The sequence below is a fragment of the Actinia tenebrosa genome, unplaced genomic scaffold, assembly GCF_029948245.1.
Source record: "Actinia tenebrosa isolate PJP-AT-01 unplaced genomic scaffold, QUT_ActTen_1.0 PGA_scaffold0__85_contigs__length_37466705, whole genome shotgun sequence".
Taxonomy (NCBI): domain Eukaryota; kingdom Metazoa; phylum Cnidaria; class Anthozoa; order Actiniaria; family Actiniidae; genus Actinia; species Actinia tenebrosa.
The window spans coordinates 29,515,258-29,534,061 of record NW_028292569.1 but is presented as its reverse complement, the minus strand read 5'-3'; the positions used below and the strand labels follow the sequence as shown (position 1 = coordinate 29,534,061).

At 39.0% G+C, this 18,804-nt stretch overlaps 1 protein-coding gene across 1 annotated transcript in view; it reads right to left on the bottom strand.

The window, feature by feature from the left end:
• The window catches only part of LOC116297509 (uncharacterized), a 48,178-nt gene that overhangs the window by 20,098 nt on the left and 9,276 nt on the right, over window positions 1-18,804 (bottom strand). Inside the window, exons 3-27 of the mRNA XM_031705749.2 lie at window positions 18,049-18,174; window positions 16,889-17,148; window positions 16,112-16,202; window positions 15,235-15,612; window positions 13,733-14,152; window positions 12,787-13,194; window positions 11,847-11,953; window positions 11,336-11,621; window positions 10,220-10,407; window positions 8,722-8,906; window positions 8,097-8,272; window positions 7,342-7,425; window positions 6,419-6,594; window positions 6,151-6,223; window positions 5,860-5,955; window positions 4,877-5,142; window positions 4,446-4,554; window positions 3,544-3,768; window positions 2,878-2,994; window positions 2,430-2,513; window positions 1,933-2,070; window positions 1,284-1,534; window positions 959-1,061; window positions 756-869; window positions 50-303 (exon numbers count right to left, since the gene is read on the bottom strand). Coding sequence (XP_031561609.1) covers window positions 50-303; window positions 756-869; window positions 959-1,061; window positions 1,284-1,534; window positions 1,933-2,070; window positions 2,430-2,513; window positions 2,878-2,994; window positions 3,544-3,768; window positions 4,446-4,554; window positions 4,877-5,142; window positions 5,860-5,955; window positions 6,151-6,223; window positions 6,419-6,594; window positions 7,342-7,425; window positions 8,097-8,272; window positions 8,722-8,906; window positions 10,220-10,407; window positions 11,336-11,621; window positions 11,847-11,953; window positions 12,787-13,194; window positions 13,733-14,152; window positions 15,235-15,612; window positions 16,112-16,202; window positions 16,889-17,148; window positions 18,049-18,174 — 4,715 coding nt within the window. The remainder of the gene's footprint in view (window positions 1-49; window positions 304-755; window positions 870-958; window positions 1,062-1,283; window positions 1,535-1,932; window positions 2,071-2,429; window positions 2,514-2,877; window positions 2,995-3,543; window positions 3,769-4,445; window positions 4,555-4,876; window positions 5,143-5,859; window positions 5,956-6,150; window positions 6,224-6,418; window positions 6,595-7,341; window positions 7,426-8,096; window positions 8,273-8,721; window positions 8,907-10,219; window positions 10,408-11,335; window positions 11,622-11,846; window positions 11,954-12,786; window positions 13,195-13,732; window positions 14,153-15,234; window positions 15,613-16,111; window positions 16,203-16,888; window positions 17,149-18,048; window positions 18,175-18,804) is intronic.

The following is an 18,804-nucleotide window of genomic DNA, read 5'->3' as shown; positions in this document are numbered from 1 at the left end:
ACGTGGCTGCCGTCACGTGATCTACAAACCATTTCCACATTTCTCTTACTTGATAATATTGTGAGTAATTCAGCGGAATCTGTGCATATTGCCATCCATATGTGTCTTCAGTCCAGCTCCACACTTCCATCGTTTTGATCTTCGTCTTCACCGATACTTTTATTCCGGTACTTAGCTTCCCTCCGACAACCAAGGTGTACCAGAACTTAAAGCAACGCACGCCAAAGCTGGTTTTGATAACAGGGCTGATGAACTGCTCCCAAATTGGCTGGCTTTTTGATGGTAAAAGGAAAACATAGCCATCTGAAAATAACGGTATTAATTCCTTATCAACTTTATCTGAAAAAAACTAACCTTAAAAAAACGAGTGGGAGACTGGGCACCTCTTTGTAGCGAGGGAACTGAGCAAGGATTTCTTTAGAAACCATAGTAACACTACTTTTCAGCATTTTTCCCTTTTTTCCCCTTCAACATATCATTTTAGAACGGATTTAGGGTGCATTGAACAGGAACTCCTGATTGATCGAAGTTTTTATTCTACATATTTCAGTTATGCGAGGATTCGATTTGATGCCTTCACATCATTGTAATATTAAGTATCTGAATCTGGTATTGCCGTGTTTCATTCAGATGATAAAAGTCTTTGAATCTTATCATCTGCTCCCGAAATGGTGTTCAAACACTGACCACCATGTGCTGTCAGACAGAAAGAATTCTATTGAGTAAAATCGATCGATTGAACTTTGATGACGTACCTGAGCGATATATATTGTCAAGGTTGTGCTTGTTGGCGGAAGAAGGTTGAACTTGCCAAAAATTACTTGCTTTCCAATTGCAAATGTCTTTATCAAAATCGCATCTAAGGGAACCTGAAAAACAAATAATTAATCATTATCACTCCTGAATTGTTATTCTTAACATCCTCTAAAATGAATCAACTATTTCAATAGGTCCTTACCTATATCTTCACTAGGTGTTGTACATCTATCGAATGATATAGATAGGTCATCTATTGCGATATCTCCACAGGGCCCTGAACCTATTACGCCTTCCAGAATGATCTAAAAAAAACACGAGAAAAGTATAACCTTGAGCAACAGAGAACTTGAAAGTGGAGTATTTTGGTGATGCAAGCATTAACTCGTCTTGAGCCTGGTTCACTACGCGCAACGTAAAAGCAAGCAAATTGAAATACGCATGCGCAATAACTAGTGCTTGCTAAGTTGGCGTTGTTCGTGTGAACCAGGGTTAACAGTTTTTTTTAAAGAAAAGATTACACATACTCGGTGCGTTTTCTTGGAGAGGTACCCAACTTGTCCAAACAGCCAACTGTTGCCTTTGTCCCCACTTTGTGACCACAGCAAATTCATTGAGTTATTACTCTTTCTGTAGATGTTCAGGCTTCCAGTTTCAATACCGCTCATGTGGTACCAGAACTGGATACACACTGACTGAGTACCTTTGATGAAGTCACTTGAAAGCAGCGCCTTTTCTCCTGCTTGCTCATCCGATGCTTCGATGTAAATGTATTTACCTAGAGCAAAGATATAAAGCTGTCACACACTACTCACTGACTTAAATTGTTTTTCTTCCTGGCTCTTCAGTTTTCGTCCCTCTGCAAAAACCAACAATCTAAATTCCAATTCAATCTGTGATTTATCCGTGCCCTGACTTAGATCAGCCCAGAGGTTGTTTCAAGGTTTGATTTGCGAATTATCCTTGTCCTGGCTTAGATCAGCCCAGAGGTTGTTTCAGGGTTTAATCTATGAGTTAGGCATGCCCTGACTTAGATCAGCCCAGAAGGTTGTTTCAGGGTTTAATCTATGAGTTATCTGTTCCCTGACTTATACATCAGCCCAGTGTTGAAAATTAAAAGACCTTCCAATATGGGGCCCCTTCAAACGGTTCTGATATTCCAGGATTACCCAATACCTTTGTTATCCATATTCGTGTGATCATAGTTGGGTCCAGTTTCTTTTGTTGGTGTCGGTCCTGAGTTGATAAGCCACTGGAAACTCCCTCCTCGATCATGTGTCAATCCGCACAGACCTCGTTCAAAATCGCATTCAACTGGGAAATATAGATGAGGGAAATAAATATCTACATCATTGTAAGAATCGTTTGCACGAGCTTTATACTATGAACGAGCTCACGCCCTTAAAACAGAAAACGCTATTTTGTTTCATAGAGGGCCCTAAAGGGATAAAATAGGAGCTGGGACTCACCTTTTTTGGGCTGGGGAAATGGGATTTTATGCTCTGGGATGGGATTCACAAACAAAAACATTAAAAATGGGAATTGAGGATTGAGATTTGAGCAATACATAGCCTGGGACTATGGGATGCGGTCAAAATAGATGCAGGGAAATGGGATTAGAACCCCCTTTCAGGACCCTCTGTATAGTTAAGGTTGATGAGTAGAGTAGCTACCTTTGTTACTTGCACATTCTTGATTTTGTGTTCTGTTTTCAGTTCCCATGCAGCTTTGATTATTTAGAGGACAAAATCCCAAACCTAAATCAACCAAGAACTATAAGAATACAATATACAGAATTTTTAAATACAATAATATAGTCTGCTCAAGGGAACAAAAAGTGTTACATAACTTTATCAAAACATTCAGCGCGCTCTGTATTTGAGGAATCTTATTGTTACTTTTTTTTTATTTATTTAGCTTCGCCAATTAAACACCCACGCATGCACCACACACACACGCGCACGCATTATAGATAAATATATATACATACATAATATCCACTACAATCCAATCCACAACAACATGTGCCAATTACAGTGCATTGACCGGCTGAAAGACTACTCGTTTCAGCTGAAAATAGGATGGGACGCATTTGTTCCTGTGTCTTCAAATACTTCTTACCGCATATTTCAGGCTCATCACTCTGGTCTTCGCATTGGTAATAATGATCACAGGTCTGAGACCATGGAATACATGAACCACTTAAACACTGGAACTGGTCATGAGAACAGGAATCTTCTAAGAAGGAAGGATGGGAAAGAAACGATATATTGAGAAAGACGATGCAAAAGGGTCGATGAATATATGTAAATACACCAGTTTCGCATTCCATGCCTGCCGCTGATTTTAAAGACCAGACACTCATTTGTATAGGTTTAGCCTTGTTTATAAGTCAGCTATTCTCCAGCATTCGCCATTTTCCATACATTGGTTCACTGGTCAAACACAAAGCGCTCCAGCGAGGCGCCAAGGTACTTTCAAAGGATTATTCAAATTTGAACCTTGCAACCTCGACTCAATGCTTTGTGTTGGACCAGTGAACCGATCTATAGAAAATGGTGAATTTCAAAATATTGGTAGTGTTCAACTTGCAAATTCTTTACAAATTGCAAATGACTTTAGCAAATGGTTTGCTCTTAAACGAGGCTAGACCTGTGCTACGCCTGTGCTTCACCAGAAAGATAATCCAATGAAGCTTCCAAATGTTAGATGCCCCTGAGTCGAAACATAAATATTACGAAAGTTATGTCTATTGATAGTAGCCTATTGAATTATCGTGGTACTCACTGCATTGCCTTTCATCTGAGCCATCCTTACAGTCCTCTATACCATTACAAAGTTGGCTAGCCGTGACGCATTCCCCACTGGAGCAAGAGAATTGGTTGGAGAGACATTTGCAGTTCTTTTCATCCGATCCGTCAATACAAAAATGATCTCCATCGCACACTAGATCTTTATTGATACAAATGCCGTTTGCACATTGAAACTGGTTGTCCTTTTGGCATCGATAATCTGGAAGACAAAATCATGCTATAGACGTCTTGCAGCAAGTCGGAATGCAGTTCAATGTGGAGGGACATTACAATGGGTTTCCAATTATCAGGAGATTGAAATTCTGTTTTGTCCTCCAAATTTAGCTCATTTGACGTCACATGCAAAGGGTCTATAGATAGTTTTAAATCATTCACAAGAGGCTCAAGAGACAAAGACATCCATGTTGATGGTATTAATAAAGGAGGCTATTGAGAAATATATTGTTAACTGCCTCTATTTTTAGGAAAAGCTAGTGGAAGATAAATGAACGGGTATTTTGATCATCAAAATCCAACAAATAAAATGACAAAAACCCAAGTTATATTTTTTTCTTAACAATTCGAAAAGAGATAAAACGTAATAAACTGTTAGTCAAGTTGGAAAGAACACTACCGGGTGCAACCAGAAGCTTCACATTATATTCACTTTTTTTTCGTTAGCGATATAAAAGACCACTTTACATTCGGCTTAATGTTTTCGCATTTCAGACCACATGTTATTCATTGTTTCTTTGTTTAACGGTTATGCATGGGAAGACACATGAATATGGATAGAACTCCGGCATAGAATATTATTCTTAAGAGAAGACACGTATCTGAAATGGATAAACATTATGCCCAAAATAAAGAGGATTTGCAAAAAGTTTGAACTGATACCTGGACTGCTATGTATTGGTACACGAGGACACAGCGCTGATTCCAGTGTGACAGAATCCAATCCAATGGATATGGAATCGTTTGAAACACTTGTCCCAATAAAAATGACCTGTTGAAATTAAAAAAAGAACGTTACCAATTGGCAAATTCCCTCTTCTCTTTCTGAATTCCGTTTCTTATGCATCATTTTTCTCATTCCATCACCCTTTCTATTTTTTTTTTATATTCTTAAATTTCTTTGCTCTTTCCTTTTCTTTCCTTTCCTTTCCTTTCCTTTCCTTTCCTTTTTTTTTTTTTTTTTTTTTTTTTGGCGCGCTAAAATAACGCACAACTCGTCGCGCGGTTTCGTCAAGGTTACATATCTGCGTAATCGAACTCACCAATAGCTTGCATCATAATTCTATATTTTCAAATATTAAATCATGAGGTACCTTAAAGTCATGATCCAGAGCTTTCCACGACAGCTGGCCTGAACTCCAACCATTCCCTTGATACCCTCTAAGGCTCCACAACAATGTATCGTTCTGATTACTACGATGTTTAAGAACGACTTGCAGTTGTGAGTTCGTCAAGGTTGGAAGAAGATAATTAAATCGAAGACAAAAACCAAGTGTTTTTAGCACGTGACTGCTCAATATCCAATCAGTCTCCAGCAATGCTTTTCTTTGTTGATTTAGAGAAAGAAAAGATCTTTTACCTGGAACATACCGATCACATAAGCCAATTATTATATCAAATAATAATCATAAATAATAATAATTTTCCTATATCCTCCTTCCTTTTCCTATATCTAAATTTCTTTTAATGTATATGTTGGGTTGGGACTTTTTTTTTTTTTTTTTTTTCATTGGGGTTGGGTTTGGGTGTTAATATTATATAAGGGACCTAGAGTCCTATTGTATCATCACCTGCCCTTGGGCGAATCATGAAATAAATAAATAAAAAATCATAAATAATAATAATCATAAATAATAATATTTGCTCTCATCACAAATGTACATATGTTGTTTTGAAATTGATAATAATAATCTAACATTCCTTATAAATAAAATGAAAAATTAGCTCATAAATAATTAAGGAATAGTTAATGCTTAGCGTTCGTATATCCAGTTCTGGATGCACGCAGGACGTTGCTAAGCACGAAAGAAGCGTAAGAGTCGCACGACGCGTAGCCGAGTACAACCTCCAAAATGCATCCGCAACTGGATATACTTACAACTAAGCACTGACCATTGCTTTCATAACATAGCAAAACCGAAACAAATATTTGTTTATCCAAAAAAATATCAAATTTTGTTCTAACGAAAACTTCATTACATAGCGCCAGCGACACGTTAGTTCCTTGTCACTTATAAATGCATATTGTAAATCACCCCCTTGGTCGTTTGTTGGCTTTCTTACTGTAAGTACTTACTGTCGTAGCTTTGTAACTTCCGAGTCAAATTCCATCCATTCTCATTTTTCCAGGAGCACGTGTTTTTTATGAAGTTACATCCTAGATATACCTTAGCTACAAGAGAAATCATTGATGTTGATTAAAGTTCTCACAAAACAAAAATGTAATTATCGTTAAAAGCGGGCGGGCGGGCGGGCTAACCTCCCCAACTCCTCCGTCTCCGTCTCCGCCGTACTTGTCTCATCCATTCGTCCGTCCGACCGTCCGTCCGTCCGTCCATTTATTTTACGCCTATCGCCAGATACTTACGCAAAACCGTAAGTGTGCCTACAATCTTCTGTTCTATTTTCTCGTCTAAGCCATGACAAAATGAATAACTTATCTGAAACAAAAGACGTAATAATTTTACTCAGGGACGGTGGGAAACTGCATTTTGAGAAGCCTTGTTCCCCGGCCACCATTCCCTTCCCTGCATTTTAAACATGTTTATAATATTTTAGTTGCATTGCAACAGTTCGAGATTACACAGGAGCTCCCTTAATTCTTAAGTTTCGTTTCACCCTTCTCTGTTACCTACATTCATGAAGTAGTCACGTGGTTGCGCCAGGATGTTTAACGTTGCTGTAAAGTCATTCTCTTGACAATCCATAGCAAGAGACTCGGCGACGGTGATAATGGAATCGAGAACACGGAATTGAAGCTTGATTGGGCAGTTTGGACAGTAAATACCACGACAACAATATTTATAAGACGCTAGTGAAGGAAGATGAGAGTATACAAATTATAATTGACGCGCGTCATTTAATAGGAAAAAGAGGGAGAATTCATGTACGCTATATTGTTCACATATAAAACAGCAAGGACAACAAAAAATAAGACCTTTTATGAGTTTGATACAAACAACATCTCACAAGGGAAGATGGACAAAATTTGTTTGAAAAGGTCTACGTCACCAAAGAAGAATGCAATCAAATGGGGTTTATTTATTAAGTGTTTGTTATGGATTATACTGAACATTTTTTTTTTTTTTTTTTGAGAAAAAATTGACGCGTTACTGTACACTGAATGACTTGATATCAGTCAGTCATATAAACTTGGAAAATTCGTTAACCACCAATAACGAGGGCATTATCTCACCCCCGCCTCAAATATTGGCCAAGGAATACAAAGGGACTCTATCTTTCTCACAGTCTATTCTCTATCTCCATCTTCCTATCATCTGCTAGGCCAGAGCTGGACCTATTATACTTCCATGGTTGCGCAAACAGCACGTTAATAAGTAGCAAACCTTCTTTTAGTTTGTTATTTGTTTGTTTGTTTGTTTGCTTTTATGTTTGTTTTGTTTTGCTTTGTGTGTGAGGATGTTTTCCATTTATTCCTGAGAAAGAAAAAAGTTCATAAGAAATTTTGGTCCAGTTTATCTGGACTAGGTAGCTTTACATCTATCTAGCTACCTCCTATTCATGGTTCCTCTACACCCACCCTTTCACGACGTCTCACCTTTGATAATAAGTCCCTTAGTGCCGGTGTCGACCTTGATTACGTCATTATGTTCCTTGAGCTCAAAATAGATCTCCCTCGTACCTATTGAAAGATGAAAATAATCAAATAAATGAATGGAATAGCGTTACGCCCAAAGTAAAAGGGTTCTATTATTTTCTTAACATTGGTCCTCGAAACATTAATATACCAAATTCGTCTTATTGGTTCAAACTTTACTCTTTTCAAACCAAGGGTCATTCTCTTGAGAATAAGATTCTTTATTTGAGTTGTATCCATATCCATGTGTCTTCTCATGCGCAACCTTCAAACAAAGAAATGATGCTCAAGGGAATGACATATGATCTGAAATTGGTAAATATTGACAAATTATTCCACAAGCTTCCTAAAAAATGAAAACATCTTACAAATATACCTTCAATATATCTTTTTTAATCCAAGGTTAACATTTAGAGATGCAGACATTTAGCATCAGGTTTGTCGCTAACTGGTAGGGATCGGGCCCAAAAACACACCCGCAAACAAAGAGAAACATCCAGCATCAATGAAATTCAATATGGTGGTTCTTCCAGCAACAACCTCGTTATGACGCCTTGCTAAATGTCAAAAAAACTGACGGAAAACGCTTGACATCGAACTGAAGTCTGAGATCTGCGGTACCTAGCAAGAACATAGTGCAATAGGTCTCTATTGACTCGACCCACGCTTGACACCCACGCGGAATGGATCTATTTTAAGGTTTTTTTCGATCATACCTGGATTCACCCAGTAAAGTCTCCTTGATGGTATCGGTCGCTCATATGTTCCGTTAGGAAGCCTCATTCCCACAGAAGCACAGTCTTTCCCGATTCCTTGCTTCATCAGCAAAACTACTTTATACAAATGACATGTGCTTAAAGGAACTGGACTCGATGTCTGGAGTGTTGGGTATCTGGATAAAGAGTTAGTACATAAGTCATTTTGAAGCATTGATTGGTATTAATCAGCTGAATGAATCTCGAAATCCTATCATTATTCTAGTCTAGAATGCAGGCAAACACTGTCCGCCATGTGTTATCAACGTTAACCAGAGAGTATTTTATTGCTGGGTATTTGTTTAACTAAATGAATTTCATTATCGTCCTACAATGACAGGCAAACATTGCCCGTCATGTGTTGTCAACCAGAGAGTATTCTATTGCTGGGTATCAATCAGCTGAATGAATCTCATGAATCTCATTACCAGCCTACAATGACAGGCAAACACTGCCCGTCATGTGCTATCAATCAGAGAGTATTCTATTGCTTGGTATCAATCAGCTGAATGAATCTCATTAACCTCATCATAACACTGACTAGCGATTAATAATCTAACAATATCTTACTAATATCACAACTTGCCTGGTCCAGTCGTTATGTTCAACGTTATATTTAAAAAACAAGTTCAACAAAGCTGTTCCTGAAGAATCTTCCTCACTTGTCATCGATTCGTTAATTGTTTCAGTAAATGCGTCAATCGTAGTTATTGAAAGCTCACACTCGTTGTTGCACGCCACGTAGAATGTGTAGTTGCCGTTAGATGGAACCTAGTAGGAAAGACAAAATTCAGGAATTCAAAAAAATAGACCTTTGTTCTGATACTGCGGCCATATTAAATTATATTGTCTTCAGTAAGAGATTATCAGATACCGAGGGAGCAAATATTTAACATTCATAGGCACAGCTGTCAGGGTGTCTTTTTATATAACTTTACGTTATGCAATTTAAAACACATCTAAAAACCAATTGAATTTTCTTGTAGTTGGAGCGATACATAAAACACCAAAGCGTAAAATCAGTGAAAAATGAACTTCGCCAATCTATGCTATGCTATCTATCAGTAAAAAGGTCTACCCTTAAAACGTAAATTAAAATGGCCATGGAAAGGGCAATGGAATTTTATTCTGGAACTCCGATTTCATGCAATCGATAATTTTCCGTCGCGTAATAAAAATTTTTTGCTGAGTTAGGCCCCGTCCACATGTATTCGGAAATTTTTGTATCCGTAACTTTTTTTTTTACGGATACGGGTTGCGTCCACACGTGTCCGCAACATTTTTGTGACCGTATCCGCAAATTCTACGAAAACGGATACGTGTGGACGGTGAAAACGTTTCGAATACGCTGCGTGTGGACGCAAACATTTTCGTATCCGCAAAAAATAATCTGCGGATACAAAAATTTCCGGATACGTGTGGACGGGGCCTTAGTATGAGTTTGGAATAAAGGCTTTGCACGATCACTTGACGGCAGCCATGTTTGATGGCAGGAACAATACAATCTTTTTACATAAAAAGGAATTCAATTCCCAAAAGCAAAGGGAATTTTTTTTGTTTTCCCATCTAACCACAAGCAGTCCAAGCTGTATTATAGGCGCCGGCATGTGATGGTGCAAAAACTCTATAGTTGGGTTCCAATCAGACTTCGAATCTCATTACGATATACTACGAATGGTGATCAAACTACTGACTACCATTTGCAGTCAGCCAGAAAGAATAGACCGTTTACACAAGGTTGCATGCACATCCAATTTTAAGAAACTTGACGGCCCACGTACGATACCAGAAAAAGAGCTTTATAACAAAAATTATCATACATCTCTATGAGGTTTTTCGATAAAAAATCATAAAACCGATAATTCTCAGTTCTCAATTTTTACTGAATTTGCGTTTTTCAGTTTTGTGACCCGTCAAGTTGGATGCGCACGCAACCTTGAAAAAACGGTCTATTGTTGAGCTTATATATATTTGGCAGGAAACAGGAAATGACGTCAATTGAAACCAAGCAACAATTGATTAAGATATTAATGTTGATAAACGGATCTCTGAAAAGAACGAAAAATATATCTTTAATGACTCACCTGAAGATATGTTGATAACCGCTGACCATAATTGATATTGATATCGTAGGGCGCATCGAAGTCCTTGATCGTTGAAACAGCATCCGGTTGGAAAGGAAAACGAGGATTGACACGCAGATTTGAGAGGTAGTTTGATGAAACGCCGTACCATAGCTCTTGAAAAACACCCTGGAATTCTTGAGAGGTATCTGAAATGAATAAATTCAAGGTTACAAAATATTTGTCAAATGTTTGCGAATCAATATTTTGATTATACTTTTGACGTATTCTCAAAAAGACTTTCAACTTTTAACTGACAGCTCGAATAGGACCTATGATGACGTCACTTGACTCTAACTACAATGATGCATCGCGAATTCTCTTTTTCATAGTTTAAATGGTGATCTCATGAGATGGTAGGTCAATTGGTACTAATTAACTGTACAAAAGAAAGCGATCAAGGGAGTCTGGTAGGAGTCAAATGTCCCCATCTTCCGCCATCGTGCAAACGTCCTTTTGGACTTGGCGTTGTGGATTTTGCTGAGGGAGAAAAAAGGGAGAACCCGGATAAACGTCAAGAGAGGAAACTAACAAACTCCACTAATAGGAGATAACGGGATCAGAAATTGAGTCCGGGACACCATGATCAAAGAATAGTATACTACCGCTACAACACTCTCCTTGATTCTAAATATACTGGTTTTCACTCAAAAATCTTCAGTTTAGACGCTTCCTAGGGATGAAAGTATTTCTTTTTGTGAAGTGGCTAGGTGGAGTTACGAGGACTCAGTTTTGAGAATTTTTTTATTAGGAGAGGTGAGGCAAAGCCGGGGTTGAATGTGACACATTTGAATCCCCAATCAAGACAAGGGGAAAACATACACTTTCAAATGGAACGATAAAACGATTTCCTAACATTCTCCCTTAAAGCTGGTGTTACACCAGATTTTTTGCGCAACATTGTTGCGTTACAACTTGGCTTTGTCTAACATGGCGTGCGCGGCAACACAAATTGATATCAGCAATGTTATGAAAAATGTTGCCGCAACAAAATATGGTTAAAATTTGTTGCGCGAAAAACCGCAAATCGTCTTGTGTAACACCACCTAAAAGATCGCATCACTGTTTTTCACTAACCTGATCCATACACGATCACTTCACATAGCGATAAGATTGCGTTGGAACCAAAAGCTCGTAAAACCAAGTACCTAGTCTTATGTGAAGCATTGCAGACGAAGTATTTATTGGAACTTGGGAAAACATACTGGAATACAGTACACTCTGCTGGTATTGATCCTTCTTCGCCGAGATATACACGCAGGTCAGCATTCTTATCCAGGCAGCATCCTCGCCTGATGATGATTTGTACGGCAGATACATATATCTCGTTTCGGAGCTCTATTCTGATGGAAGGATGATCTTCCTACAAGTATATGACAGAAAGCAGAGCTGTAGGTTGGATGCATGTCAATACATGTCAATGGATGGATGGATGGATGGATGGATGGATGGATGGATGGAGGGATGAATGGAGGGATGGAGGGAGGGAGGGAGGGAGGGAGGGAGGGAGGGAGGGAGGGATGGATGGATGGATGAGTTAGCTTTAATGACAAGTGCACGCAAACTTTTAAACTGTGGTGTCAGTTACCTTTTTCGTTTGAAAACATGTCGCGTAGCTTCCATCAACAACAAATGATGGCTCTCCAATAGAAACACTGCTGTTCGTTTCCGCCATACCAGGATTTACTTTGTTGCCTAGGATTTTCAAACCCAACAAAGTTAACCCTAACTCAAGCATAAGGAATTTGAAATAAAAGTACAAGAATCCCCTGCTTTCTTTGTGTTAAATAAGATAAATTATGGAAATCTAATTATCTTTTAATGCGGGTAAATTAGGTATAATAGATTAACAAGATGTTGCCGTGCATGTTACTGTCGTAAGTCAATACCGTAAGTTTTCCACTCGTACTATATATACGTACCATTCTTATAGGAAGCCATTCTATTGCTACAGCATGTACCGTACGTTCCCCACTCATGGAAAGGTCTAATAACCCTTTATATATTAGCTTTTAGGTACTTACATTATTAGATTTAGTATTGAAACTATATTGTAAATAGTATTACATTTTAATCATATTAGCTTTTTTTAGTTTCTATTTATTGTAAGTTGTGTATGTGTATTTATCAGGGCTCCTTTTGATAGCAGGGGCATTTTGCCACTGAATGGACTACCCTGTTTTTTTATACTTTTTTCGTTTAAATAAAGGTTTCTACTCTACTCTACTACCATAACCATTCTCTTCGGAGGCCATTTCAGTGTTGCGACATTTCGTAAATTGTGACGTGCCGTAAGTAAGTATCGCATCCGATTCCTAAGTTAACCATCCTTATGGGAAGCCATTTCAATGTTGCGGCATGTCGTAATGTGTAAGTATTGTAAGTCAGTATTTTACCCGATTTCTAAGTTAACCATTCCTATTGGAAGCCATTTCAGTGTTATGGCATGTCCGCGTAACGTCACTTCCATACATTTCCCAATCATACGAAAACTTCTAAAATACATTTTATCATTGCGTTAAACTTACGTTTTTCTGTTTGACAAAGGTAGTCAATAAGGTAATAACTACAATCATATTGAGTCATCCTCCACGATCCTGCATAAGGTGTTAACGCACCGCACGTCTTAGAGCTGTACTTATCAACAGCTCCGCCGTGCCAAAGACTGCTGGAAACCTGCTGGCCATTTACCCATCGAAACTGGCCAACATTTCTTAAGCCAACGAAAACTTTAGCATTATAGCCTTTGAGATAAGAAAAAGTGTCTAGTTTTGCAGTCATGGCATTCATTGTGCTTTCATTGTCGAGTGATGCTAGATGACCGCCTTTCTCTTGACATATTTGTTTTGCGTTTTCCCAAGTACTGAGACCAAAATAGATGTGATAGCAGTTATTGCTGAGAGCAAACCAATCAGACTCACAGGTCTTGTTTGGTGCTGTTAAAAAAATATGACAGTTAAAGGATTATCGGATTATTTGGATAGTAGCAAGGATCGTGTTCGGTAAAACGTTCGCCTTTCACTTCTGTGACATGAATACAAGAAACTGAATACTCTGATCCATGCGAACACCACATGTGAATTTGCGATTCTGCAAGGTTGAGAAAGAACCCGAGTCGACTTGTCATTGCAGTACATTGTGGGCTGTTTTATGGACGAAATAGACGCCATTTGAAGATATCTCTCCTAAGACAACCCCACAAGGTATTGCAAAGACAACTTGACCCAGTTTTTTCCTCGACCTGTTTGATGTGCTTTTTTCTCCTTGCCATTGAGGTAACTTACCTGGATCTCCCATTATTCTCCCACGGCAATTTCTAAATCCACTAAGCCGATTAGAGACTTTTGGTGGAAAACTCGCCTACGCCTAATGAGTACATAACTAATTTTGACCAACTGTTGGCGTCATCTTATGGCATATAATAGCACATGCCACGCTAAAACATCGGAACTTTAATAAATTTATCAAACTTACTCATTTTCTTTTGACAAATAAAGCTGCTTGGGTCATTACATGGCTCGTCATTTAACTTCCATCCATATCCAAGCCAGTTTGAATCCCACTCTTCTCCTTTGATCAAGTTTCCACATTGACCGTCCCAAGAGGGCTGTCCTGGTCCCCAGAAGATAGGATTAACGGAAGCCCCTGAGAACCATTCCCAATGACCATGTTCAATAACCGTTGCACCTACAAAAGCCACTCTTGGGTTTCCAAACTGCAGTTTGTTGAGGTAGTTATTCAAGGAGTTCATTCTAGACATAGTCCAAGGTGTGGCAATATGGCCGCCTCTGGTGACGCAGTGTAATCTTGCTCCATTCCAAGAGAGGCTCCCAATGATGTACTGGTAGCACGATTTACCAACAGAGACCCATCCGGGAGGACATGTCGATAAATCTGAGAAAAAATAGGGATAAAATTGATATAGTACTTGGCAAGGAAATCCTCCAGGCATATCCTTCAATAGCCTTTACACATGTCAATGATATAAAGTTTTCGCACCATCACGTGGCGGCAGCCAAGTTTTATGGTAGGACAAATATAGAGGTTTCGTACCATCACGTGACGGCAGCCAAGTTTTATGGTAGGACAAAATAGAGGTTTTGCACCATCACGTGACGGCAACCATATTAGATGGTAGGACAAATATAGAGGTTTTGCACCATCACGTGACGGCAACCATATTAGATGGTAGGACAAATATAGAGGTTTTGCACCATCACGTGACGGCAACCATATTAGATGGTAGGACAAATATAGAGGTTTTGCACCATCACGTGACGGCAACCATATTAGATGGTAGGACAAATATGGAGGTTTCGCACCATCACGTGACGGCAACCATATTAGATGGTAGGACAAATATAGAGGTTTCGCACCATCACGTGACGGCAACCATATTAGATGGTAGGACAAATATAGAGGTTTTGCACCATCACGTGATGGCAACCATATTAGATGGTAGGACAAATATGGAGGTTTCGCGCCATCACGTGACGGCAACCATATTAGATGGTAGGACAAATATAGAGGTTTCGCACCATCACGTGATGGCAATCATATTAGATGGTAGGACAAATATAGAGGTTTCGCACCATCACGTGACAGCAACCATATTAGATGGTAGGACAAATATAGAGGTTTTGCACTATCACGTGACGGCAACCATGTTAAATGGCATGAACAATGCAATCGTTTTACATAAGAAGGAATTCAATCCCCGAGAGCAAAGGGATTCTGTTGTTCTGCCATCTAACCACAGGCAGTCCAAGCTGTATTGCGGGCAAAATCTCTATGTATAATTTATATACTGCGTCATCTTTGTTTTGTTTCTTCCCTTAGCAAGTTGGCCGTTATATCTTCAAAGCAGTTCATTGGGTTCGAAGCTGCATGTCGTTAGAGGAGTTTGATTACAGTTAGTGAGTTTTGGGCAAATCACCCCACCTCCTTCCCCCACATATATCTCCCCAGTATTTTACCTTCAATCGTAACATTCGCGTAAAAGTAGTCCATCACCAGCTCCCCGCAACATCGTCCACGACTCTCAAGTGCAATTCCTTGTGATTCGTTCACACGATCAAGCAACATTATCTTGTTGTTTCCACTATTCCTACTCTTCGAGGCGTACAAGAACTCAAAAGGAGTACAATCTTTATTAGATACTGAAAAAGTCTTTGAAAGCAGTGTTTTCGTACATTTTTTATTCGGGTAGACAAAGTAAAGTGTGTCGTTTTCATGATTTTTCGTTTGAAGAGCATGGAATGAAAAATCGTAGATCCAAGCGTTGTAAGGCGGGACGGTGTCTAGTTTGAATAAATTAAATTCTTCTTTGTAGTGAACGTGAATCAGTTGATAAGCTGCAACAGATAAAACCTGTGAGTTAGCACTGCACCTTCAAGTAAAACAAAAGGCAATGTTGTCCTAAAGGAAAAAAGGAGATTTCAGGGCAAGAATACCCCCCTGACCGGACGGAAGGACGAAAGGACAGAAGGAAGGATAGATGGATGAACCAAACAACGGACTAATAGTCCCCTTCACAGGTCCCTGCGCCATCTTGAAAGGTGGCCGTGCCTTTGCATCGAAGCGAGACGAACGGTGAGCTTGCAATGATAGAGACATGTAAGTAATTGTCCAAGGTGTTAAAAAAGGTCTCTATCACTGCAAGCTCACCGTTCGTCTCGCTTCGATGCAAAGGCATGGCTACAAGATGGCGCAGGGACCTGTGAAGGATACTATTGGCAGTTGACTAACTGACGGATTAAAACAAGATGAACAATTATAAAACAACTATTTTTTTAACGAATGTCCAATAGATTTTTTGAAGTTTTAAAAATATATCTAATTTGTTAAACTTACTCAGATTTTGACATTTTCCCTTGGCAAATTTAATATCATCGATGGCAGCATCACTCTCATAGCTTAGCCCCCTCACTCCATCGATGAAAATCTAAAAGTTAAGAAAACTTAATGAAAAATTAGGCCAAATTTTTGCATGACTGGAAGTTCAGGGCACAGGATAAGGTCACGGTACGTAGGGACTGGGTTCGAGTCCTTCACAGCGCGCTTGCGTCTAACCAGAATATATAGAGAACATTGCAATGGCAACCATCATGACATATTTTCTTCAAGCTTGTCAAAAGGGTGGAGAACCTATATAGCACTCACAATTAATGTAATGTATTCAGAAAATATATTGTATCATATTGTCGTTCTTTTAATTTTAATGTATTAGGTGTACCTTAATGTATTTAAATGAATACATTATAGTAACGGCTTGCTAAGTAGGCTCTGACGTTAAAGGTTGTCAACAGTTAACGGAGGGGGAGGAATGATAAAGATGTAAGAATTAAACCCAGTGTTATGATGATGGCAAAATCCAGAGTATACGCTTTAAGCTATTTTGAATCTCGCTTAACAATACGTACTCTTTTTTTTGTTTCGTCTCCTGTCCAAAATAATGACTACTCTATCTGACTTCTATCTCTTATTTTAGAAATGAATAAAGCACTTGGGGATTGGCAGAATACTCGAGAAGTATTGAGAAGCACTCCGCTGTGTCGAGCTTCTTATAACACTTCTCTCGACGTGTTGTGCCAACCCGCGCGTGCTAAATAATTTCTTCAATTCATTTACCTGATAACTATTTTCATCATCGATATAGACATTCGCTTGTCTCCACTTATCGTACTGGTTTCTGGACTTAATCCAGACAGGTATTGCATCACTTGTCCTGTTGTTGTTCACATACACCACGACACTACCCATGGTACTACCGAACATGTAATACATGAACGACATACAATGTGGACCTTCGATGACAGGGCTGATGAGTCGTGCTGTGTCACCGTATTTACGAGGAGAGGATGCTTCTATGTATATATACGATCCAGAACCTGAAGGAACCGAGTGTTCGTATTAGAGAGGTGTCTGTATTATGAAGGTTTGTTTTAACCCGAGGAAGTGCCCGTATTGCAGAGGTGACCGTAATAGAAGTGTCTTTTTAATGTGACAAATGCAGTCATAACCAAAAGAAAAGACCTTTTTAGCTTCGTTGTATGTTGTTCACATTTCAGTCCATGTGACGCCACTCTTGGGAGTTGATTCTTTCATGTGCAAATATTTTAACAAGTTTGTCATAAAAGAACAATATCGAGGGAATGTCATATGATCTAAATGGGCAATTTGCATAAGAAGCTAAAGAGATCTATTGGGAAGTGTTCCTAAGTCGATTTAAAGTTAAAAATGCAGTCATAGCTGAATGAATTGTCCGCATCATACAGGTCACAACTGTACTATAGATGTTTAATTCTAAGTAAAAAATGAATTCATTAGCAAAGAAGTGCCCGTATTATATAGGTAAGTCATAAGTACAGTCAACTCTCGTCTCGTTGACAACCCGTAATACAGTCAACTCTAGTTACAGCGGCCAAAAATATTGGCAAAGAAATGACCGTAATTAATTCTCGCTATTGCGGACGCTCGGTATTACAGACACTAAGTGACGGTCCCGAGGGTGTCCGCTGTAACACAACATTACTATATTAATAATAATTGATAAGCAATGAATTTACGCCATGTTAAAAAAATCTTAATTTTCTAAGTCAACCAGACAAGACTTAGTGGACTAAACGTATTCTTGGGGTGCATGTTACGTCGAAACCTTTCTCATTAGCTTCTCTTGTTAGATCAACCAAGATGGCGGCTGTTTCATTGTTATTCATATATATCTTAAGGGATTTTGAGTCATGTGGTTGTACCCCAAGTATAGTTTCAACATTACTGTCATTAACTACCTGATGCATCTGCAGATGGCCCTGTATTGAGGCTGGGTGTTTTATAACGTAATCTTGTCCACTGTAATGGATTGCTTGTATTTTGGGTCCAGTTGCAGAACGACGAGTCAAAATTGCAGCCGTAATCTATTAAAAAAACAAGTCAATAAACCAAATCCAATTGGGCGTAATGTCTTGCCCATTTCTGACAACGTGTCACTCTTGAGAATAAGTTTCTTTGTTTGAGTCGCATCCATATTCATGCGTTTTCTCATCTGCAACCGTTAAACAAAAAAATAATACTCTAGGGAATGACACGTGGTCTGAAATAGGTCTGAGTAGGTCTATAAACCTTCTTAGATTGTTCGTGATGTTTTCACATTTCAAAGCCTGTGTTATTCTCTTTAGTAGTATCATTTCTTTGTTTAACGGTTGCGCATGAGAGGACACATGAATATGGTACAAATCCAACGGAGAATCTTGTCATCAAGAGAATTACAAGAGGTCTGAAATGGGAGAACATTACGCCCAAAGTAAAGGGATCCATTCTATTTTCATATATCTAGGTGTGATTGTCTCACGCGGCAAACATTGGCCGAGCGAGGATTAGTAGCTAGCCATATCCCAAGGGGAGGGGGTGTGGTCTGTTCCGAATGATCCTCTGTCTTACATCACCCTAATAGGTCTTCGGATCGAATTCCCCCCCTACTCCCACCCCCCTCCACCCCTAAAAACTGCAACTCCCTCGACGCAAACCTGAGGAAAAGTACCTTACGA